Below are 22,040 nucleotides of genomic sequence, written 5' to 3' on the forward strand. Positions count from 1 at the left end.
TCGTGCTTGCCCGTCGGCCATAGTGCAAGCCGGTCAAGACTGGCGGTTGCCCCCCCCCCCCTTCTTGCACGTCTGTTCTGGTTCCCGCTGGTGACGAGAGATCGAAAATATTTGCTAGCTCGTGTCTTCCGGCACAGGTGGGACAGGACCCATAAACGGAGGCGGACTCCGCGTTCTTTTTTAGATGACTTCGCTGAGAGTAAAACAGAGGTTATTCAGCAGCTACAACCGACGGCGGGAGAGGCGAGCCTGGCAAACCGAGCGCTTGATTGTTTCACAAGCATCTGCTCTATTGCTGGCAGACACTGGGCAGCTCCCTTAATGGAATTGCTCCGACTTTCCCTTTTTTTCGCTGTTGGGACCGGAAGACGCGCAATTGACTGTGCCGAGGTCTTCGTCTCAGGGCATTTCGTGGGCCCACCCAAAGACGAAGCTGCTGTCCGTGCACCCCGACTGGCCAAGCAGGTCTGCTGTACGGCAGCGAAGCTACAAGGGGACCAGCGCGAGCTGGCAGAGGTGTTTGGCTTTCGAACTCAGGAGCCAGTGATGTCTGGCCGTGACTGGCAGGTTCCCCGAGCGTGCGGAAGTGTGCCCAGATAGTTTCTTTGCGCGCCGGACAATCTCAGGTGGGCAGAACGTCAGCAACTCTAGCGCGGTACGGAGTCGGGACGATGGGAGCAAAACAACGGGTGTAAACATGAGGCTAGGGGCACCGTGATTGGTGTCTTCCGAAGCGAAGCACCCCGCAGGTGAGACTGCTTGGACTGCTCCATCGTACACAGGCTTCCTAAATTTTCGTCGGTCGAGGTGACAACTCCTGAGTTGCCACAGGTCTTGGGCAGTGGGAGCACGCGACTGGGAGAATGTTTTCTGAGATGCTCATGGAGCCACGTGGCTCCTACCCTGGCACGGAAAAAGTGGGTCGCTGGAGTCGGGTGAGCTCCGTCTTGAGAGGTGGGAGCCACCCATGCATTGTTGGAGTAACTTCAAACAGCTTACATATCTGTGGAGGAAGTTTCTCCACAATTCTTGTACCCGGCAGAGGGGTTCGGCGGCCGCGGGGGACGAGAGACACACTCCAACAAAAACGATTGCTGTGAACGCCTGCTAGCCGCCCCCCGCCATGGTTGGGTATCTGCACTTTCACAGAATCCAGCTTACAGTTCACTTTACATGGAAACGGTCATTCCACGGAGGCCTATCGTTTGCGATGCTGCTTTCCCGACGGTCACTGGATGTTCTGACGAGCCTGTCACGTTGCCGAGAACTGCTCTTGCTCAGCTGTCTCTGAAACCCAGTTCCCAATCTGCCGTCCCTCTGCTGCTGCTCCCACAAGGATATATCTTTGCACACACGGTTGAGGACGTCGTCCACCACCGGATCAACCCCGGACGCTATCTGTAGACGTTGCCGGTCAGCAGCTGTTTGTTTGAGACTGCGGTGCATGCACGTCGTTTTGCCCTCGTGTCTGTTGTGACGAAATGGACCTGGGAAGCCATAGGGAAATCGAGCCCCCTGATGAGGAAAGCATTCGATGCCGGTTGTTGCGCGCGGTTCAACCGGCCAAGAAGGCTCAACGAAGTACGGGAAAGGGCTATCCAGGCTGCCGAGGGCATTGTCAGGCATACAGCGGTGTCGAAGCATCTCTAAATACGCACACCGCTGTGCGGCATGCGCGTTCGCCGCATCCACAGAGGACGCTGGCTGTACCTCCTGTAGCTCCCATAGGTGGCACATTGTGTCATTGCAGCAACTGGCAAAGACCCGCCTGCCCATAACGATTTCGGGTGGGACATCCTGAAGCCATACGGCTCCCCTGTTGCCGTCGAGGTCGAAAACAAGTCGCACGCGAAGCCTCTGGTGTGCCGCGGACTTGTCAGGGACGTGTGTGCATTCGAGGAAGAAAATGCTGCCTTTATCGGTCCCGACACACAGCATAGCTCTCGTGTAGGGGTTCGGCGCCTGTTGGGTAACACTATCAAGATACGGTGGCAACCGAGGGGGCGGGATGTGAGGACCGGGAGAAGGTTCCCCTTGCAGTAGGGACCGAACTTCCTCCGGTGAAGTGACCCAGTGGACTGCTGTGATGGCGTGTCCTGGCTTTGCGTCGATCTCCATGAGTGTTGCGTGTATGCGGCACCCGGGGTAATTCTCTGCATCCGGTTGAAGATTGATGACCGCCACTTGGTTGGTGGCGTCAGCGGCAGTCACGGCGAGAACGACAACGTGCTGTTCATTGATGTGAAGTGGGATGGCGGTCATCTTGCTGAAAGCGCCAGGTAACGCTCGGACTGGGAGTACGGACACGTCAAAGTGATGAGTGTACTGGGGCTCCACGACAACCACGTTGAATATCAGGATCCCCTCCGTCGGAGAAGCCGCGGCGACGTAGCAGACGTCTGCGTTGGGTGGTGCTTTCGGATGTAGAAGAACATCGGGAAGGAGAATGGCGTCGTGGAGGACCGGATCTTGCTCCCATAGCCAAGGAACACTCAGGTAGGAGAAGCAGTTGTCATATAGAGCGCTCCAGACAGCCAGGCGGCTCTGTCTACCTGATGGAAAAGGTAGTCGGCTGGAGTTCACCCGTTTTTGCCTTGATGTTTTTCCAATGTCACAGCTCCAGACAGAGGATGTGGTGACTCCGAGCGCAAGAGGCAGGCAGTCGGGTTCGGCTTACCGGCAACTATCACGGATCTCCCAGCACTGCTGACAAGGAGACGTTGGATCTCTTGCCCAAAATAAACTGAAGAGCAGACGGAGAGGCGAAGTGACGTTCCGGTGGAGGGCGAGCAGCTCGGGAAACAATACTCTTAGTCGGGCCAGCAAGCTTCACGGAAGGACTCCACGTCTGCCCGAACAAGTCAAAGGGCCCGCCTAAACTGCCCGTACGCCAAGCATACGCGCAGGCTGGGCATCAGTGATCTAGGGTAGCTTCTTCTTGTCCAGCTGCGACGCAGCTGCAGTCCAGGACCGGACCGTTTCGGTTTGCTGTAGGTCGCGGGGTCCACTTACGACAGTCAATCTGAATCATCTCCGACATGTTCCTTATGAGCCACCTCCGAACGTAACCGTCCTGGCGTCAAAATCAGCAAAGGCGGGCACGGTGCTCCTCTGAATTCCAGAAGGAGATAGATGGAAGGCCAAGTGTTGGACGCAGCAGCCTTTCACTATACACTGCGGGGGGCCCGTTCTGACTGCTGCGTTTTCCTTGAGCATACCTACATCGAATGCTCCATAGAGAATTTGCTCTCCGAAGCCATTCTGGGGTCCGAAAGACATTGACTTGACTACACCTGTCAACAAGCATAAGGCTGGAACGTGACTCCCCGAATCATCGTGCTTCTCCCAGGCAATTGCTGATGAACGTCAACCGAGCATCCCGACGCGACAGTCTCACCCCCCCGCGTCCCTCGCAGTTCAGGACGTAGTAGCAGGGTTGCCATCAGGCTGGCGTCCAGGTGCTACGGAACTGCAGAGGCCAACTGCTGGGAGTTAACAGCACCAGATTGATGGTGTGTGTTACCGATGAGTTCTGACGGAGCGGCTACTGAGGCTTCCGGCTGCGTCAAGTCGAACAGGTAAACGCCACCCAGTTCCACCCCCACCGCGAGCAGAGGGGCATCGCTAGAGAATGCGAAGCAGGTGACCTTTGAGGAGAACTCTGCAGACAGGACACGCGCAACACAACAGGTGGCGAGTTCGTCGTGTACAAGTGCGGAGCACAACGAGTACGCTTCCAAAGAAGTCGCCAGACTCTCTCGTTGAAGACGGTCCAGAGCTCACATTGCTTGAGGTATTTCCCTCGTGACGGAGGAGATTGAAGTCTGGTAATGCTATGGCGGGACAGGGGGCCACAGAGGTCGCAGGCCGAGTGCCATCCACTGTATCGCAGCTGTACAACCGGTGGGTGACCCGCAGGGCTCGTTAGGCTGCAGGTTCGAGCTACTTACCGAACGTGTCATAACGGTTCGCCCGGTAACTGATCCCAGTTTCAAAGAGATCCATGTCTCCAGGTGGCTCTTCCTTGGGCGCGCTACGGGGTACCCCGGCTTGAGATGACGTTTTCTCGGACCGCGCTGGTTTCTTCCCCATTTGACCGCGACTGCGACTCTCGACTGAGGTTTAGAGAATTCGAGGGTGGGCGACAATGTCGCATTCGATCTCGTCATACCACCGAACTGCACGCTTCTGCACGGACGTGGTCCCAATGGGTCCGAACAGGAGAGCACCTGTGTCTCCTAGCTTTCGGAATCCAACTTCACCTGCTGTAGTCTGCAGGCCTTCGGGCGCATGCGAGGTGGGGACCCTCATTTTGGGGCGGGCCTCTTTAAGCTGCGCGGCGGTGACTACCCGATGTGGCAGAAGGCGCGGGTACTAACTGCGGAGTATCACGTTGAAGCAGGGTCAGCGTAGAGGGGCTGAGTCTGAAACTGCCAAGTGAATGCGCGAGTACCGAAGTTCGCTGCCGCTATGGTGGGGTTAAGTGCGGAGTCACTTAGCCGAAGGGGAGTATACCAAGATAAAGGGATGCAGTCTCTCGCACACGCTAGTTGCCATTAGGAAAAATATCGTTCGATTTCTGGTGGACAAAGAGTTGAAAAACTTCGCCCCTGCAAGAAGCGCCAGCGTTCCGTAGGCGTCCTTCACGACGTGAGCTGTTCGAAGACCTCCGGCCCCCGGCGACTGTCTCTCTATCACGATCCAGCCGCGCATATATGCTGTAATACATGTACCTGGACGCAGGCAAATCCCACTCTATGTGGCTGTCGCCGGATTCCCACAGCGGCAGGTGCCGGGTTTAGTTAGCTTCCTCCGGCAGCTAGTGCGATCTCTCCCGCTCCCCGGGAGGGTGATCTTTGCATCAGTTGCGGGTGTACTGACAGTGAGCCGGAGCACTCTGCATCTGCCAACGCGCTCGCATCAGTGACTGGCAACAACTTCCGCTCTTAGTCGTCCGAGTCTTCACAATGAAAGTCGCCTCTCTATTCTTCGGCGCCATCCTGTACGGCTCCTTTGTGGGGGTGCTAGGTCTCCCTGCACAGAGGCGCTCCAATACCGATTTTGTCCAGGTGCATACTGGCAAAATCAGAATTGATGTCATGTAAGAGTATTCTGAACTAAAGTCCTGGATGGCTGAGTGAAGGTGGCCTGGTACAGGTACGAGTCGATGTGTCCCTTCTGCCAACGGGTAAGGGGGGGGGACCACGTCGAAAGTGCATTCACGGCACATCCGCGCTCTTGTAGCTCGTGACGGAGCAGTTGTCGCACATCATGAAGAGCGACCTGGCGGCCTATATCGACATGCGTCTGTATCCGTTCGGTACGAAAAGAGCTCGTTTGCCCTGGGCACCGAGTATCACTCGGCTGCGCTCGTTCCTCCAGGCAACGCTGTAGACCGGGGCGGAGAGATCGTGTGCCAGCACGGCCCCCAGGAGTGCCACTTGTGAGTTTATATCATCCTGCCTGCAAGAGGGCGGCTTGGGAACGCCTGGTTAATAGGAATAAAGTGTCGGCATGCGCCATTCGAGAACTACACAATGACCCTGCAAAAACAATGGATGTTCTCACTTGGTACGGTCGTCGGAGGTACTACGAGGTGCACTGTTCGAAATCCGTTTCCTCAGCATTGAGAGCATCAAATCATCTCCTGATTCGGAGTGGCGCACGTGCGTGGCAAGGGCCGGGAATAGCAAGGCGGCCATCCAAGGTGCGTGAGGGACAGGCTCACCTAACACGCGGTAGAGTTCGGAGCTTTTCTTACAGACTGCGCGACCTCTCCTAAGGGCGCCCAGCTGATGTATGACATACGCGACAGCGACAGCACAGTCGTATACACTGCTCCCTGACTAACTTCAGGAAGGCTGTGGGAGCGTACTCCAAGACCGTGGGCTACGAGTACGTGCCCTGGATCGAGGTAGATGGGCATCATTCGAAGCAAGCCGAAGAGAACTTAACTGAGTTTCTCTGCCGCAAGTAGGGCTGAGTCTGTATGTCTGTCTGTAGACTACAAACACTGTCTCTCACCTCAGGATGGGAAGCAAGGGACCACACTTCTGCGCCATGTTGTCTCTCCTAGACGTCACAACCGAACTTGCTCCCCACCAGAGGTGCTTCAAGCATGAGGAACCTTCTTCTCGGCATTCTGGGTAATCTTGCAAGACTTGATAACGGCCGGTCGTGAGCAATCCACTGAGTGAGTGCGAGCGCAACACCGTGTTTAGAAACTCCCCGGTGACGCGGGTACACGACGCTTCTACACCTTGCTCGGATTACCACATGGGCTAGTACCGTATAGTCGCAGTGCTGCGTTCGGACACAACAATCTTAGCCGTCGTGTCGCCTCTCGACAGTGCCAAGAAGCTGTCAGCCCTCACGGCGACACATCGGCTCGCACTCTAGTTCGCTCATTTCTGAAATGAAGTAGTGCGCCACAAGCAGGACGGCCGGCAAATCGCAACTAACAGACAACCCCCTTTTTCGATTCTGCAGAGAAGCACACAAACTCGAACAACCCTTCAGGTGAACACAGTTACTTGCGAGAGGAAAACGGACAAAACGCCGTGGAGAGTCACCTACTCAGTTTTTTCAACTTTTTCTTGAGCTTTTTCCGCTGCTTCTTCGACTTCTTTTTACGTTTTCTGTCCTTTCTTGCGTCCTTCGACCGGCCTGCATCGCTGCTGCTGGCTGGCGAGGCGCTCCGCGAGGTCGAGTCTGCTTTAGGCGTCAGCCTGGATCAGCGCAAAGTACAGCAGGTGAAACCGAACAGAGTTACGACATGTACACGAGTGCGAAGAAGAGCGCGACGAAACAGCTGCGCATACCTTTGGCTACAGGCCCCGCACCCCAAGAACGTAAAGCCACTGCGAGATCGGTGGAGTCCTGAAGAGTCCGACCGCTAGCTCGCAGAGTTAGGCCACGGAGCCAATACGCGGGAAACTTATCTAGGTCGGGTCTTGCCGACTATCGTTACCTTTACTCCGCAGGGTCAAGAACCATCAATATAGAGGAGTCGTCCAATCAGCCTGCCATCAACCAGAGAAAGTACGTGAAACCGGCACGAGTCGAACCTCTCTGCAGACGTACTCGCCTTCACTGGGTGGCATCACCAACGAACTCCGAGCCAGGACGTCATGCGGATTTACCCAGGGTTGCTCCTGCGACCACACCACCGAGAGCGCTCTAACAAGTTACTAGCAGCCTCGCGCCGACAATGACTCCGTCCACCTCCACGACGCAGACGGACGAGCGCGACACTGCGGTTCTTTCTATCATACCGCGTGGCATACTGCACGGTCACCGCTGCCAGACGTCAATACCCCATACAGACCTCAACCTCCGCTGTGCAAGACGGACCTACTTTCCCACAGAATGCCGTCTTGCATTCTTTTAGAAAAACGCGCAGGGGGCGGGCTGTCGTGAGACTTTTCGTGACGCCCGCAACCAGGTTCTATGCAGGGCAGAAAGTGCGGTATCTAGATTTGACAGCGTCCTTACTGTTTTCAGCTCGTCTTCGTAGAATTTGTCGGGACGCCATGGGTCTCCTCCCCCACTAAGTATCTGTTTCATCCGCTTTCGCTCCTTCTCCCGGGCGGTCAGTATTCGATCCGCCGCATGAACGTCGAATGTCCTCAGGCCAACCCTGTCTCTTCGAGAACTGCTCTTGTCCTGTACAACGCGCGGACAGAGACGGCAGACACAGGACAGCACGCAACTCCGCCACGGGATATGCTGTCGATGTGGCGACGCGACCAGCTGTCCGGGGCCTCACACAGGCACTTCTGCTCACAGCGCACTCCTTCTCTATCTAGCGCCGAACAGACACCAGCTGAACTTGGGACGGCTGTATCTCCTAGCAGGCCTTTCTCTGACTGTAGAGTTTGAACAGTTGCCCTCTTCGATTGCCGGAGCAGAGAGTTGGTTTGCCCGCCGGTCGACAACACGCTCTCTCCAGTGTATTGATTAAACAAAAGGGAAGACAGCCAAAAACGGACTTCCTTCTCTGCGTAGCCGCGGCGGCACACGTACCTCCTCGCCTGAGCCACCGCATGCTTGTCCTTCTCCCAAGCGATGACTGTCTTCGTGAGCGAAGAGACCGTCTGCTCACACAAACACACAGACACATCTCAGAAAAGACGCCTGACTGTTCATGACCGCTCAGGTTCCTTAACACGGTATGAAAAAAACCAAAGAAAAAAAAAACACATCGCTTCAACACACCTGGTCGACGGAGAAGGACGCCAAACCAGGCGGAAAACTGCACTGAGCACTGGAAAAACAACCAAGACGATGCAAACACTCCCTCTTCCTTTGCGTGGGCGTCTTCCCCATAGCCAGACTAGACCGCTCTCTCGGGATGGGGCACTCAACAGTCACGGCAACGAGAGAAGCCGAGGAAGACGTCGGAAGGTGTACGCCTATGCTGCTGTTACCACGAGGAGCCCCTTCTTCAGTCGCGTAAAACGGAACTCCCTTCGGTCACGGCATGCTGCGACGCCGGCTGCATAGTAGTCTCGCTTCTTCGTGAGTGTGTCCTTGCTACAATGCGACTTATCGTTATCAGATGAGTTCGACCATCGTCCCCGAAAAAGGGGGATGGTGTGCAGTAATCATTCTCCGATCGAATCTGAACCGGCAGCAGAAGCGTTAATCTTCCCGGATATCTCTTGCCTGGTTCCGGCATAACATATACAGGCGTCCAGGCGTCGGGGGTGGGGCCCTTACTAGGTGCGAAAACACGTGGTTAACTCCGTCGACAGTGTTCAATACACTATGTAAACGAGCACTGTGGGGGGTGGTATTTTTGCGCACTGCAGACCTATTTTTGCTTTCCATTTTCAAGGAAGCAGCTGGGCCAGGCTGCTCGCTCCGGTTGACATGCGCAAAACAGTAAGTGCTGGAAGCTGACTGACGAGTTCCCAAGCGTCGCTTTTCGAGTTTCTCCTTCTCCTCCTTCTCATGCTGTCTCCACATCTGCCTTTTCTCCAGATATCGATTGTGAGCGTCCACGTGCACCACGTGTCTCTTGATGACGGCCCGCAGCTCGGGCTCCAGTCTGCCCGCTACCACTACTTCCGGCCGGTCAGCGTCCGCTCCTTCTGCGCTCTGTCGCCTCCAGGTCTCATCTTTCCGGTGCGCGCGTGAAGCACGCCTGCTCCCGCTCTCATCGTCACTATGAGCGACCATTTCGTCAAGAAGGGGGGGAGAGGAGCCGCAAGATAGTGACTGGCCTGAGCATCCTGAAACTTACGTCTCAAACGCAGAGGCACACCCGTGCAACATTGTCCCAGAGCCCCGCACACCGGAAAAGAATAAACGCGCGTAGCACACCCCGAATGATGCAGAAGAAACCTTTAGATGCAAGCTGTCCTTGGCCCGCCAGTGTAGTACTAGCACTCCTGTCTTAATTCACGGAGCTGCTGGACAAAATGGAGAAGGCTTCATACGGATGACGCACTAGACTTTACCAGCAGCTTGGCCGAGTGCACCGCACGCCGGCGAGCTCTCCTGCATAGCAACCGTGTACTCCGAAAAGTTGGAAGCTCCTGCCGCCCCACCCCTCCCACGGCAGGCCAAAGGAAGCGGCGAAGCAGAGGGCTGAGAAATTTGCTGAGGAGTCCGGAGAGGGGAGACAGACGGAGATACGGAAGAGAGCGGAGAGGGGAGACAGGCAAAAACGCGAAAAGGACGGGGGAGGGGAGACAGGCAAATCACGGCTTGTGTACTACATCTTGATTTTCACGTCTCCCGTTGAAAGCGTTATGCGGTGCTGCATCCACCGCAGTTTTCCTTGGGGCGAGCGAGCAGTCGCGGATCAACATACGCAGTCAGAGCAGAACCGAGACGGACCGTTTCTTCGATAAAAACCAGTTCTGACCTGAATCCCTGGTCTGACTGTTCTCGAAACTGGCAGCAGGGACTATAAAAACACGGTCAGAGAATGAAAACAATGCGGACGCAGTCGGATACCACTTCCAAGAAGCTTACAGACAACCTGATATGAACGTCGTCCCAAAAGGATGAAAAACCAACTGCGGGTGAGTGGCTCGCTGGTGACTGTAGAGCGACGTACTCGAGATGGAATTCAGTCAGGGGGGACGTGCAGTAATGTCCGACCCTGCTTTCCGCTCGAAGGCCGCCCACAGTTCCTGGAAGGTGAACTCCCTGCCATAACACCGTCGGACAGCAAGCGGAAAACCCGTACTTTTGAGTTAAATCTGGCTGACAGCTGCTGCTTCTTAAGGTGTTCGAAGACCGCTCTCGTCTCCGGGCATGCACATGCAATCAACGAGCTTGAAATACCCGGCTTACGCGACACAGACCGTACAGCAAACGATGTGAGAAGCTTCTTCGTTCAGGGCCGCCGCACGCCTGGCGGCGATCAGAATCATAACTACCTTACATATGGAGTACCTGGGGAATCAGCTTCTTTCTACACTGGTCGTAACGCTGCCGCTTGAGTCTGGCACAACGTATGGGTGCCAGGGGGGCGCTCGCTCCAGCCAGGAGAGCGAGATGAACCTGTTCCTCGTCATGTGTATGCGCCTCTCCACGTTTTGTTCGTTCCGGCACTCGTTAGCGTTCTGCGCTTGGAATTGACGGTTTTATCCGGTGGGATTCCCTTTCTGTGGAGTGCAAATCGCACCCTGTCTTGAAGCAGCCAACGGGTATCTACAGCCCCTGGCGTGCGCTTTCCCAACAACACTACCAACGAAGTAAGCCTCTGCAAGATGAATTTGTTCCTACTCCGCAGGGGTGCTCGTTCTCCTGTTGCCTCGGTAGATTTATCTCCGTTACTCTGCTGGACGGGCTCGCGAAGCTTTTCTCGGTCTTGAGTGACAACATCTAGTCCAGCATATCGCTTCCTCTTGCTTCTTACTTCTAGCCGCGGCGCAAGCGGACAGCAGAGGCACCCGCGGTGTGTTCGCTTGAATGAAGGTGCAGCCGTCACGCCATATGGAGAAAACTCTCGTAGGGTCTAGGCTGCATTCTGCTTCGGTGCCCAGCCGGCACTGGTGTGCCCTTCGGCTGTCTTCCCGCCGGCAAGGTACGATGACAGTCACGTCGCGTGCAGCTGGTTTGTTCAAGGCTTGTCAGTCCATCGTCAGTCCAAGGCGAAATAGGCCGGTTCAACAGTGTCTCCACCGGGAAAAGGGTCGCATTCTGCGACCATGTCAGACGTCCTCCCCCCGGCAGGTCGGACGGTTGTGCCCTCTGATGTTTCAACCGCTGCCAAGTGCAGGCGCACCTCTCTGCTAGAACGCCAAGAGTCAGTAGTTACAAGTTGTTCTCATGGGGAAAAGAAGGGGGAAAATGGGGAGGAAGACGAGGAAAACAGATGCAGTCCAGAGGGAGCACTCGACACGAACAAAAGTCTCGGTGGGTCCAAAGCGGACGATCACGGCCATCGGGAGCGAAGCGAGCAGAAGCCTGCCCAGTTACAACAGCTGGAAGATTTACATCTTTCACTCGACCAGCGCGGCGGGGGTGGGGAAACGTCAAAGAAGTTGCTTCGCATACGCGCTCGCGTGCATCCTTGTAACAGGAGGTTTTTCGACTTACTGCTCGACGCAAGAAAGCGGGCTAAGGGAGCGGGACAATACGACAGATACACACAGGTGAGGCTTCGTGGATCTCATGGATAGCCACCAGTTCGTGTAATCAGCACAGGGCTCACTCCTAAATGCGTCTGGTCCTGGTGATCGTGATGGCCGACTTACCACAGAATTCCTTTCTGTCGTGAAAACAAACGCCATGGCATGCCGTTTTGAGCCAGACCTAGCAGACTGGTGTACCTGACAGTCAATAGAACTTCGCCTCAACTACTGACTCGCGTCCCTTGCCCCGTGAGCATTGTGACGCGAACGTCTGCGCTGGAGCATAACCTGACGTGACGAAGTGAATTTAGGACGCTTTTCGTGTCCGTGTCTGGGCTCCTTTGGCTGCACACATCAGGAAGAGACGGCGTGCGTTGCGTTGGTCGTGCCGAAACGTTTCCTGCAACGAAATGGAAGCAGGGCAGCTTCCGTTCACAGGCTGGACCACCGTTCGCGGGGTGCTCTACCCAGTCTAGGTTCTGCAGAGCCGAGTAATCTGTGCGCTTCTCCTTTCCTTGAAGCTTTGGGCTAGAGGTGGTTTCATCGGTTCACTCATAGACCTGTCTGGGCCGTTCGGTTTGTGCTGATGCCCGGGTGATCCATACAAACTGTATCCCGGGAAGACTTCATCAGTGGGGCACTCCAATGAAGGCATACCGTGTACGATTGCCCCCCGGTCATCGACTTGCTGAGAGCTGTCGGCTTCTGATGCCACTAGGAGAGGATAGGCTTCGGGTGTTGACGGCGAGCTTATGGTGGTGCTTCGAGTTTACTCCTGTTATGTCTGCACAGCGTACACTTCATTGCCCGCTGACGTTAAGCACTTCCTAGATGTTTTGTATTCATGGAGAAAACGGACGGCACAAACCACTGCGACAGCCTGGTTCTGTGCCGAGTGTGGGGACTATGTGGACTATTTACCCAGATGTCGAGCTTGCCTATGTGGCCCATGCGTGCTCTCGGAACGATCCCACAAAGGGACCAACCAGAGTACTTTGCGACAAGTCTCGGCCGCAGTATGTATGGGGGAAACTACTGCCTTCGTGGTGACACCACGTCAGTCGCGTCTTTTCTTCCTTGTCTCTTCCTCTGTGTGTCGTGGAGCCCAGGTCCTCCACAATCTACAACGGTATCCGCTTCCTCTAACAGCGCGCCACGAGGCGGAGCAAATCGACGGCGTGGGAACTGTCTTATCTGCCGTATTCCTGAGGTAAAGCAAAATTCCGTTCTGGGGCCATCCTGCAGGAGGCGCTCTCTGCACCGAGGCCTGATGTCCAGATTCCCGCTGGCTCGTCGCTGCTTCCGGCCTGAGGACTCTCATTGGATTACAGAATCGCTGTTCACTCAGGAGCGGCTGTAGCTTAAAGGTACCAGAGCAGATGCAGAGTGATGCGGCATGGCACTTCGCAGGTGCACGTGGCCCGTAGTGTCTCCAATTACACTGAGATCATTCGCTGGTATACCATACACTGCGCTGTTGCATGCGATGCTCGTACACCATCCGGACATGGGGCCAACCTGCTTTTTCGTACTACCCCATGCATGCATTTCACTTATATGGTACCAGGGGAGCAGTAGGCATCGGCACACTGATGAAGGTTGCCCCGCTGCTTGCAGGTCAGCGCTTGGAGCTGCTGCGCAACCGCAGGCATGCGACCCATCTTCCGTAACGGTGCGCACGACTGAATCCTGTGAGCCGCTACTCTCAAGGAACACGGCAGTCAGTAACAACGTCGACTCAAGAAAAGGGGAGTTGGCGTTGCCTGCCTCACAAGTCGCCGCGCTCGGGAGGTCGCCGGCCTCTTTTCTCCGCTGTAGTATCCCTGACCCAGGCGCTGCATCGTCGCAGAAAGAAAGAGTGGAGGCATATCTGTCTGGACACCGACTGTTGGCCGAACGGCTTGCACGCCATCTTCTTCGGCGAGCAAAGCGACAGCCAAGAATAACTGGCACGGACAGGAGTAGACACGAGCGCCCGCACCGCACCGAGAAAGAGGAAGGAAATCACGGGGGACAGCACGATGGTCGGAGAAGTGTTCGCCGAAAGCGACTGGCCCAGGAAAGCATTAGTACACCGCGGGATTCTGACTTCCGCTGCATAGGTGAAGTAGACAACGGGGGTTCTGGCAGCAGTAGACGTCAAGCTGGAGAAAATCAGAACAAGGCCGTGTCGGAGGGCAAGGAAAGAAAGAGGGACGACACCCGAGGAGTCTTGGACAGCGCGGAACAGGACCCAAGCAGCTGCGTGGAAAGCTCGACTGCAGCGGTCGTACTAAGTTCTCCCTACGAAGCAGGCGTTTGGCGTGGCGGCGACTATAGGGTCAATCGGATGCAGCTCAATCGCGAAGCGTTCCAGGAGACCGCCGAGGTAGGAAGTACTCGGAAGCTTGACCGGCCACGAGGAGTAACTTGGTAGGCATGCGAGTCTGTCCTGTTTGTCTGCCGGGTGACGAGCCAGCCTGCCGAGATTGTCTGCAGTTCTCTGTGTTTTCCCGGGGCACTGCAGTTTCAGCAGTGTACGTTCTTCTTCGCTTTTGTACCTGAATGACGAGTAGGCCGGTGGGACCGAAGTAGGCCACGGTACCAGGCAAAGGAAACTGATAAGGCGGCCTTGACACGCCTCCTCTGGGGGCTGAAACGCGAGAGGTAGCTAATCCAGTTTCAGGGTTCTCCGGTGCAGTCTACAACGTGGATCGCCAGACATAGAGATATAATATTCGGAAGACACACTAAATTTTCTGCTAGCCGAAGAGGGAGATCCTCCGAGCAAGGCTTTGCATGGTGAGAGCTGCTGACAGTCCACATCGTTAGTAGCATAGTTATTTGCCAAATACCAAGCCAGTGGATGTTTTCCGGTCGCATGTCGTTTGTGGGAGCAGTTGCAGAGTTCCTCGCGCCCCAAGCCCACCCCTGGACTCCTCTACCCTCCACAGTATGTCAGCCACAACTCACGTAGGTCGTGTTTAGGTTTCGTGCTTTTAGCAGGTCTTTTTCGTTTCTTCCGGTTGACAGGTAACATCGGGCAAGGTTTTGTGGTGCTTGTTCTCCAGCGGGCTTCTCCGCGTCTATAGTTAGCCACCGTTTCAGGGCTGGAGTATCCCTACTGATGTGTTACTCCCCTCCTTTTTTGAGATGTTTTGTCGCTATTAAACATAGAACCGTTTGTGGCAGCATTGGCACCTGGGGCCTGACTCGTTGTCAGGACTGGAGTAATTCACCTCAGAAGCTCTTTTCCAAGTCGCTGCAACCATACTCAGCTTTTAAGAACACTGGCGGGAGCCTCGATCTGGATTTCACGCCTAACCCAGGGCGATGCAGCCGTAGGCCGCGTCTTACAGGTGACGCCCGCCGGACTCCTGTGCGATTCTGAAAGCTGTCGCGTCTAACCGGGTTGGGCTTACACCCCCTGTTTGTGCACAGACTAGCCCTGGTGGAATTCCAGTCTCCCGGGAGGTTTTCCAGGTGCTCACCCGTGGAGGGCTCATCACGGTATCCCCACCAGAATGTGCAGACATCCACGGAGCTCTTCGCGTCTGCCCGACTGCGGGTGAAGGGGGTACTGACGTTCAAGCGGCAGGTACGTTGTTCTCATACCGCCGCTGGATAGACAACAGCCTCAGCCTGGTTGCGATGAGGCCACTTCCGTGGAGGGGACCCCGGTCTTGTCAAAGTGCAACAGGAGAAGAGGCAGTGGTGTGGCAGCCCAGAGCAAGGGCAACTGCCTATCTGGGTTGTTCCTCGGTTTTCCTCGTTTTGTTTCAGAGGCCACGTGGAAGGAGGATCTGCGGATGAGAGAGAATGATGGGAGACAGGCTTCACGGACAACGCAGGAACAGCGGCCCGGAGATCTGGAAGCTTTTGCCCTTACAGTTAAGGGGAAGTCTGATGCGAGAGGGCTCGCAGGTGAAAAAGGCTCCAGAAAAGACAGTGGTTTTTTCATGTTCCCAGTGCTAACGGCTGGACACGCGCTGTCATACCCTGATGAACAACAAGCACGACTGCACTCTAGGACAAAGCAGTCAACAGACGGGACTCACATATCTGCAGACGGTAAGAGAAGAACGAGAGAGTGCATGGAGAAGAATCCTCGAGTGTCCGTAATCTCGGCGTAGCCGGAGGCCACAGGCTTGACTCCTTCAACGGCCAGTGCCTCAGGACGCTTCTCTTTCAGAAACCATTCACCAGTCGGGGGTAGCTCTCTTGCATCCATTCTTGGAAGCACTGCAAATATTCACAACAGAAGAGAAGGAGCCGCCTCCGGTTGTGCGAAGGAAAAAAACCGTTCAATAAGGGCCAGTGCGGGCTTCCAGCTCGAATCAGTTCCGTCCTTCCAGAAAGGGCAGGACGTGGATGGCTCGTGGCCGCTTACAACACTCACGATGCTTTCCTGTTCCGACTCGCAGCCGGCCCCTACACCTCCCTGGACTGCTGCGTGGCGAGAGAGCGGGAAGGACTGTGAGCAGGCAGAAGGGGGCCAAGCAGAAGGTAGCATCATTAGAGAGCGTGGCGGCTACGACGGTGTTTGTGCGATGCTTTCCCTTTCTGCAGACTCATCACCAACAGCTCAGTGTCGAGCTCCGTTCGTTTCCTCCGTTGGCCCCACTAGGAAAAGGCGGAGGCGGTTGCGCTGCCTCGAAATTCTGGAGAAATCGGCCGTGGCTGGCGGCTCTTCACCTGTCAGTTCTGCAAGATCTGAGGTTTGCCAGTGGACTGCGGCCTCCGAGATCGAGAGCCGGGCTACATCGGAATGGAACGAGGAGAGCTTTCGGGCAGACGCGACTGTTCCGGAACACGTAGATCAGGGAGAGAGCACGGACCCTAAGGAGACGGTAGGCCGCGTGTTCTCCTTTCAGCTCGGAGGACAGGAACTGCATGAACACGAAACACAGCAGAACCCTCTGAAGCGGAGCCATGCACACAGGCTCCCCGAGAGCGAAGCGGAAGGCTCAGAAGCGCGCGCGAAATCCAACACTCTCCCTGAACGCTTCTGCAGACGAGATGATCCAGAAGGCCCTTGCTCGACGGACGACGTGGACGAACAGAGGAGCGGCGATAGCAAAGTGGCTGCGCCAGCTCCGGGAGCTCGCTTCCGGCGGGAGACAGAAGCAAGCCGTCCCCAAGGCGCCCCCTCCAAAACAGCCTGGAGCAAGGAAAAAAGGGTCTCAGTGCTTCGCAGTTCTCAGCTTCGGTGCCCAAATACGGGGCAACGGCGCCAAGGAAAGCCAGAGTTGGCTGGTTTGTCCGATGACACACTCGACGGGGGAACGCCTTCTCCAAAGCCTGCACCTTCGGCAGGTAACGTAGTATCTCCGGCAGCAGGTGAGGAGCAGGGCCTGCCCATTCAGAGATTAGGGGTCCCCACTTTCAGTTTGGGCCGCTGTGATCCCGCGGCATCGCTGGCGTACGCTGTATCTGAAGGGAAGCCACCTGACCAAATTGCGGCTTCGAGTGGAGGTGCACGGGTCCAACCGACTGCTTCCCCCACCGTTTCAGCCACTTGGAAATTCGTGGGACATGCTTACAGACTACGTCTAATTCTTGATAACCGCGAGCGAGTCGGGCAGGACACGGGGAACTGGAGCTCGCGCAGCAGGGCTGAGTTCCTTTGCAAACAGCTTCGCCAGAACGGCGTTAGTGTCGAACTCAGGCCTCTCCCTGTAGGCGACGCACTGTGGGTGGCTGTGCCGCGAGATGAGCAACAAGGAGAACTGACTGGGGGAATTGCAAGGAGTGCTCCAGGCATAGCAGGTGGCGACGTCCCTACTGATCAGTCACGCAGTGCCGACCAGCTGGTACGTGATGGCAGATTACAGACTGGCGGCTCTCGCAACACAGAAGGAAGCGAGCCCCCGCGCCCGACAGAACAGCCCTCTCTTTGGGGACCAGGTTTCTCCCAGTCTACAAACGGGGAAGTTGCGGCCCTTATGAGAGAGGATGCGGAGTTTGTGTTACCGTGGATCGTAGAGAGGAAGACGCTACGCGACTTGAGCTGCTCCCTGAGAGACGGCAGGTATGAAGACCAGAAGTTCCGGTTGATGCGGTGTCGGGGGGTGTCCAGAGTCTTATATCTAGTCGAAGGTGTCTTGCAGGCTTCGCAGTGCCCTTCGACTCCCTTGGTGCCCAGCTGCACGCAACCATTCAATACAACAGGCCGTCGTGGGGTTGCAGCAGGAGCATGCAGAAGCGGCGGAGGCTGTTTCGCAGGTCCTGTGGGGACCTGGGCGGGAATTACATCAGCGGAGATCGCTGGAATTCGGACAGCTCAGCTAAAGACTCAGTTGGTCAGCGGTTTTTCCGTCATGAGCACTACGTGCCCTGCGCATACAGTCGCTATGCTCACGAGAATCCACCGGAGACTCACGCAGCAGTTCAGCGTAAGCGCTGCCGTCCCTCTGCAATCTCCCTGCTTCGTCGAGCACAGCCCAGCCCGGTGTGAAGTCATTTGCGACAGGCGACACACCGTGCACCCCTTGGATTGGGGGGTTTGTTGGTGTCAAGGACCGCCAGATCGGCCGGCTGCTATGAGAAGCCGCCTGTTTCTTCTCCCTTCCGAGAAAGGCGGCAGACTAAACAGTCAAGCAAGCTTCCTGCCTAACCGGACGCTTTGGGGAGATGGAGAACGTGCCGTAGAATTGCTAAAGTGGTCAGAGTGGCTGGCGTTCAGTCGTCAGGCGGCGAAGTGCACCGTGAAAGACATATTTTGCAGACAACTTTGCGTTTTGCCGACAGTGGGCAAGCGAGGAGCTGCCCAGATTGCGAAAGCGTGCGGCTACCCGGCCGCCCTTGCACGCCTTCTGCACGAGAACCCCTCAGACAGGGAATTCCGCGCTGTCCTTGGAGCTTTGGTGAGCGAGCGTGGTCACGAGAATCACCCGCGAAGAAGTACGCGAACGGTAAGCCGCTACGCGAACGAGAGGGAGAACGAGGAAGTAGATGTGTCAGGAGACAGCGGTGGACGGTCGATGGCGGAGGTGGGAGATTTCCAGGGGTCTGGGGAGGCCGTACACAGTTGCAGAGCCGACGCTGGAGTGCACGCAAGAAGCCCGGCTAGAGGGAGGTCAACGCCGGGTGAAGCCACCTGTTTTCCAGACCGCGCGACACGGCAAGCGATTCTTGCCTCCCGCTCCGTCAGCACTAAGGTAAGCGATCTACAGAGACCGACACAGGGACAGCCACAGTTAATGGTCGTGCTCCTTGAGACGTACGACAGCAGGTCGCATTGTAGGGTCCTATCAGTAGTCTCCTGGTGCCTGAGAAAAAGTTGACAACGGGGCGGAGAGTATACCTAGGCTTGGAGTCTCAGTGCCTATCATCCAGCGGACCGCTAGACACCCTCTCTCCTTTGTTCGTGTGATGGTGGGTGGACGCTGCCCTTGTAGGCGACTCTTCCAGAAGTCAGCAGCCAACACGAACCAGTTTGTGGCACAAAGCGCAGTCTTCCAATCATCATCCCTAGAAGGTTATCCGTACGAGTGTGCCGTTCAGTTCGTCCGGCGAACACTACGGCGAAAAGGACTAGAGCTACGATCACGAGCAGTGCTTTGGTGACAGTAAACAGGTTTCTCGGGGCTCGTCGTACCCATGCATCTTTGCCGCAAAGTATCGAAAATGGGTTTTTAGCAGACTTCGGGCGGGCGGGCCGCTCGGTCGAGCAGAGAGCGACTGCTCCTTCCTGCGGCAAACACCAGCAGGCGGGGAACATCACTTATTTATGGTCTGCAGTGTTTCCTGCGACAGCCGTGCTCACTGGTAGCTGAATTTCAACACTTTTCAAACGTTTCTTTCTTGGGTGTGTGCGTGAGGTAGGCTCTTGCACTGTTCAGGCTTCTGTACCAAACAGAGGTCCCGGAGTCAGCCATAAAGGCTGTTGAGCCGCTTGCACTCTCTGCCCAGAGACGACTGGCTGCGCTGGGCTTCGAGGGCAGCGTACCGCGGACATAGGGCCAGGGTCCTCTGTTGGGCCAGAGGCCCACCAAGTGAGGATCCCGTGCTGGACTTCACAATAAGCGACCGGGACAAAAGAAACGAACGCTGCGGGCGACGAGCACACGCATTCAAGTACCACGCCGTGATCGAGTTCTGTCACTCAGGCAGCATCAGCGGCCACGATTGTTGCCATGGTTGTTTGTGCCGACCTGATGGTGTGAATGGTGTCTGACTGGCGTCGATTGCAGCTAGACTCGCGACTGTACTTTCTTTTTTGCTCGTGGTAGGACTGGTGAAAAGTACTGGGGATGGCGTGCTCACTTCTGGGCCGAGAGAGGATTGTTGACCCCCCATCTAAAGGGAGGCCCAGCAGTGAAAAGAAATTCCCTGAACGCCACTCAGTCTGGCACTGTGGTAAGAAAGTGTCTCCCCTTGAGCTGTTTCGGTGCCGGTAGTCTGCCGCCAGATTCGCGCCAGTTACTCACTTATACGCCAGGCTCATAGGAGTGATGATCGTTCCCAAGCTCCTGTAACTTCGGCTTAGCCGGTGCGGTGCTCCTGTGTCCCGCTGTTGCTAGGACTAGGCCGGTCACAACAACTCTATGACTCTCAGCTCTCGGAGGATTTTTTCGAAGAATGAATCGGAAACGTCTGCTTTTCTGCACGGAAGTCGTCCTCTTGCGGAAGGTAAAAATACGAAGAAAAACTGCTGTTTCATTGGTCGCGGTGGCTGACAAACGCCCAAGCGTCGCATCCGTTTGGAGCCTGCACTCCAGGTTGTGGGAGTAAGAGTCGGGTTGACCATCGTGCAAGTCGTGTGGGAGAACTGAAATTATTCTCCGACGCACCGCAACTGTGGTTACCAGAAGTCCAGCACACTGCCCTACTTGTGACGAACTGAACCAGGCTGAAACAGCTTGCAGTATGCCTATCTCGAGCCAAAGCTACGGTTGAGTGAAGAATTCAAGGTGATCTCCGGCACATCTGCGAGATCAACGGCCCAGTAGGGAGTTGTCTCGTCGCCGAGTCGGAGGCAAGTCAGAGACAGGAGGCACTTCAGTTGATTATGACTTCTCGTTTCCAGACACAACTTTTCACAGAATGCACACGCGACAGGTCCGAGTATACTTGTCAACAGCTGCTCAATACACTGAGTTTCCAACGAGATCGCACTATGGTTACAGCGGCGTCAAGTCGTCACTTGCTTTGTTGTCTCGGAGCGCGAGCGCCCCCCTGTCGCCGGTGCTCCGACTCCGCGGTCGTCCACGGGAGTTTCGTCGCGTGCTTGAGGCTCGCCTGTCGGAACATGGCCTGCTGCAGCATGCGCCAACCGTGTGCTCGCGCTCGCGTTCTTAGTCGCTCAGACATAAGCAGACTGGAGTTCCCCTCACGCGCGACCCATGGGGACGCGGAACCATATGAGCAAGTACAGAGTGTCTCATCCCCCGGTCCGGGAGCCTCCCCTCGTGCCCGTCTTCAGGCAGACTCCTCGCGTACCCGAAGCTAGTTGAAGGACGCGTGTCTATGGTCTTTGCGACAAATACGCCTTCCGGATTCCCTTGCTGTATCTAAGCTAACTCAACGCCTGAAAACAGGAGAATCTCAAGCGCCAGCCATCAACGGCTACGCCAGCAGGCTGGCGCCGACCCACTGGGCCGCATGTTTGGTCTAGAGAAAACGATAGTACGCAGCTTACCGCCGCCTTCCTGGGGAACTACCTTCTCGAGAACATAGCCGTCTTCGTCCTCCGGATTCTCCATTTCCTCCTCCTCTTCCATGTCGTCGTCCTCTTCGGCACCCTCATCCACGTACTCGCGGTCGTCATCGTCACCTTCGGCGTCACCGCGTCTCGGTTTCTTGGCAAAGGCGGGTTCGTCGCCTTCTTTCTCAACTTGCTGCTCATACTGGAGTTCTTCCTTTATCGCATCCTACATAGGACAGTGACTCAGCAAAACTAGCTGCAACGTTGACTGCTAAGCGACGAGGCGTCACCAAGAGTCTACGTTAGCGACACATGTCTGTCTTTGACAATACCTACTGGTGACAGCGTGCTAGATAAACAAGGTTCCCTTCTCTTACCTCGGCTCTCGCTGCAGCCTTCCGCTTGGGTCGCCCCTTGACCCCCTGTAGGCACACATTTGGGGGAGTAGGCGGCTTAGTTAGGATACCTATCCAACTCCCTGGATGTTCGGCATTTTGTCAACGGCAAACGGAACGCGGTCTATGGCGAAGCTGCCGCCAACAAAACAGGATGCCAGCACCTTCCAGGACGTCCCTCACCTGGCCTTTTATTCCACCAAATCGCACCTCTTTTTGCTGGCTGCCCTATAAATATGTTCAATAAAACAGCCAAGTGTCACATGTACTCTCTCAGCTGTCGACGCTTCAGGGATGGTGGGCCGTGTTCGGCAGAACAATGCGGATCAAAGAAACATGTTGACGGACTGAAAACAATTGTAGACTCACCGGGCCTTCCTCTGCATTAACCTCGTCGAATCCCTCCTCGCCTTCAGCCGGCAG

At 55.9% G+C, this 22,040-nt stretch overlaps 4 protein-coding genes across 4 annotated transcripts; 1 reads left to right on the forward strand and 3 right to left on the reverse strand.

The window, feature by feature from the left end:
* Positions 1 to 1,164: 1,164 nt before the first annotated feature.
* On the reverse strand, positions 1,165 to 4,115 carry CSUI_004179 (uncharacterized protein; the record flags this gene model as incomplete). The annotated part of the gene is made up of 6 exons (XM_068064372.1): positions 3,951 to 4,115; positions 3,524 to 3,661; positions 3,223 to 3,356; positions 3,013 to 3,073; positions 2,678 to 2,743; positions 1,165 to 2,552 (listed from the first exon to the last, which is right to left on the reverse strand). The coding sequence occupies exons 1-6, from the start codon at positions 4,090 to 4,092 to the stop codon at positions 1,165 to 1,167; spliced, it is 1,929 nt and encodes a 642-aa protein (XP_067923649.1). The 5' UTR covers positions 4,093 to 4,115.
* Positions 4,116 to 6,016: 1,901 nt separating this feature from the next.
* On the reverse strand, positions 6,017 to 10,199 carry CSUI_004180 (uncharacterized protein). Its single transcript, XM_068064373.1, has 6 exons — positions 8,910 to 10,199; positions 8,026 to 8,096; positions 7,495 to 7,665; positions 7,084 to 7,154; positions 6,577 to 6,728; positions 6,017 to 6,483 (listed from the first exon to the last, which is right to left on the reverse strand). Exons 1-6 carry the CDS (start codon positions 9,181 to 9,183, stop codon positions 6,458 to 6,460), a joined length of 765 nt encoding a protein of 254 aa, XP_067923650.1. The 5' UTR covers positions 9,184 to 10,199; the 3' UTR covers positions 6,017 to 6,457.
* A 43-nt stretch (positions 10,200 to 10,242) lies between these two features.
* On the forward strand, positions 10,243 to 21,511 carry CSUI_004181 (conserved possible mus81 related). The gene is made up of 8 exons (XM_068064374.1): positions 10,243 to 11,615; positions 12,704 to 12,804; positions 13,212 to 13,962; positions 15,015 to 15,171; positions 15,357 to 15,644; positions 16,143 to 18,733; positions 19,401 to 19,934; positions 20,099 to 21,511. Exons 1-7 carry the CDS (start codon positions 11,169 to 11,171, stop codon positions 19,533 to 19,535), a joined length of 4,470 nt encoding a protein of 1,489 aa, XP_067923651.1. The 5' UTR covers positions 10,243 to 11,168; the 3' UTR covers positions 19,536 to 19,934; positions 20,099 to 21,511.
* On the reverse strand, positions 20,996 to 22,025 carry CSUI_004182 (uncharacterized protein; the record flags this gene model as incomplete). The annotated part of the gene is made up of 5 exons (XM_068064375.1): positions 20,996 to 21,105; positions 21,217 to 21,448; positions 21,600 to 21,644; positions 21,801 to 21,845; positions 21,987 to 22,025. Coding segments are annotated over 5 exons (378 nt in total), but the record flags the coding sequence as incomplete, so codon positions are not given.
* Positions 22,026 to 22,040: the final 15 nt, after the last annotated feature.

Source organism: Cystoisospora suis, assembly GCF_002600585.1.
Source record: "Cystoisospora suis strain Wien I chromosome Unknown contig_1927, whole genome shotgun sequence".
Taxonomy (NCBI): Eukaryota; Apicomplexa; class Conoidasida; order Eucoccidiorida; family Sarcocystidae; genus Cystoisospora; species Cystoisospora suis.

Excerpts from the sequence above, each read along its gene's own strand:
- CSUI_004180 (XM_068064373.1), bottom strand. The coding sequence starts at position 9,183 with ATGGTCGCTCATAGTGACGATGAGAGCGGGAGCAGGCGTGCTTCACGC. Across the intron at positions 6,729-7,083 it reads ATGCCACCCAGTGAAGGCGA|GCTGACGCCTAAAGCAGACT; the intron begins GTACGTCTGCAG and ends GCGCTGATCCAG. Across the intron at positions 6,484-6,576 it reads GAAAAAGTTGAAAAAACTGA|AATCGAAAAAGGGGGTTGTC; the intron begins GTAGGTGACTCT and ends GCTTCTCTGCAG.
- CSUI_004181 (XM_068064374.1), top strand. The coding sequence starts at position 11,169 with ATGTCAGACGTCCTCCCCCCGGCAGGTCGGACGGTTGTGCCCTCTGAT. Across the intron at positions 11,616-12,703 it reads AATACGACAGATACACACAG|GTCCTCCACAATCTACAACG; the intron begins GTGAGGCTTCGT and ends CGTGGAGCCCAG. Across the intron at positions 15,645-16,142 it reads GACTCACATATCTGCAGACG|ACTCATCACCAACAGCTCAG; the intron begins GTAAGAGAAGAA and ends CCCTTTCTGCAG.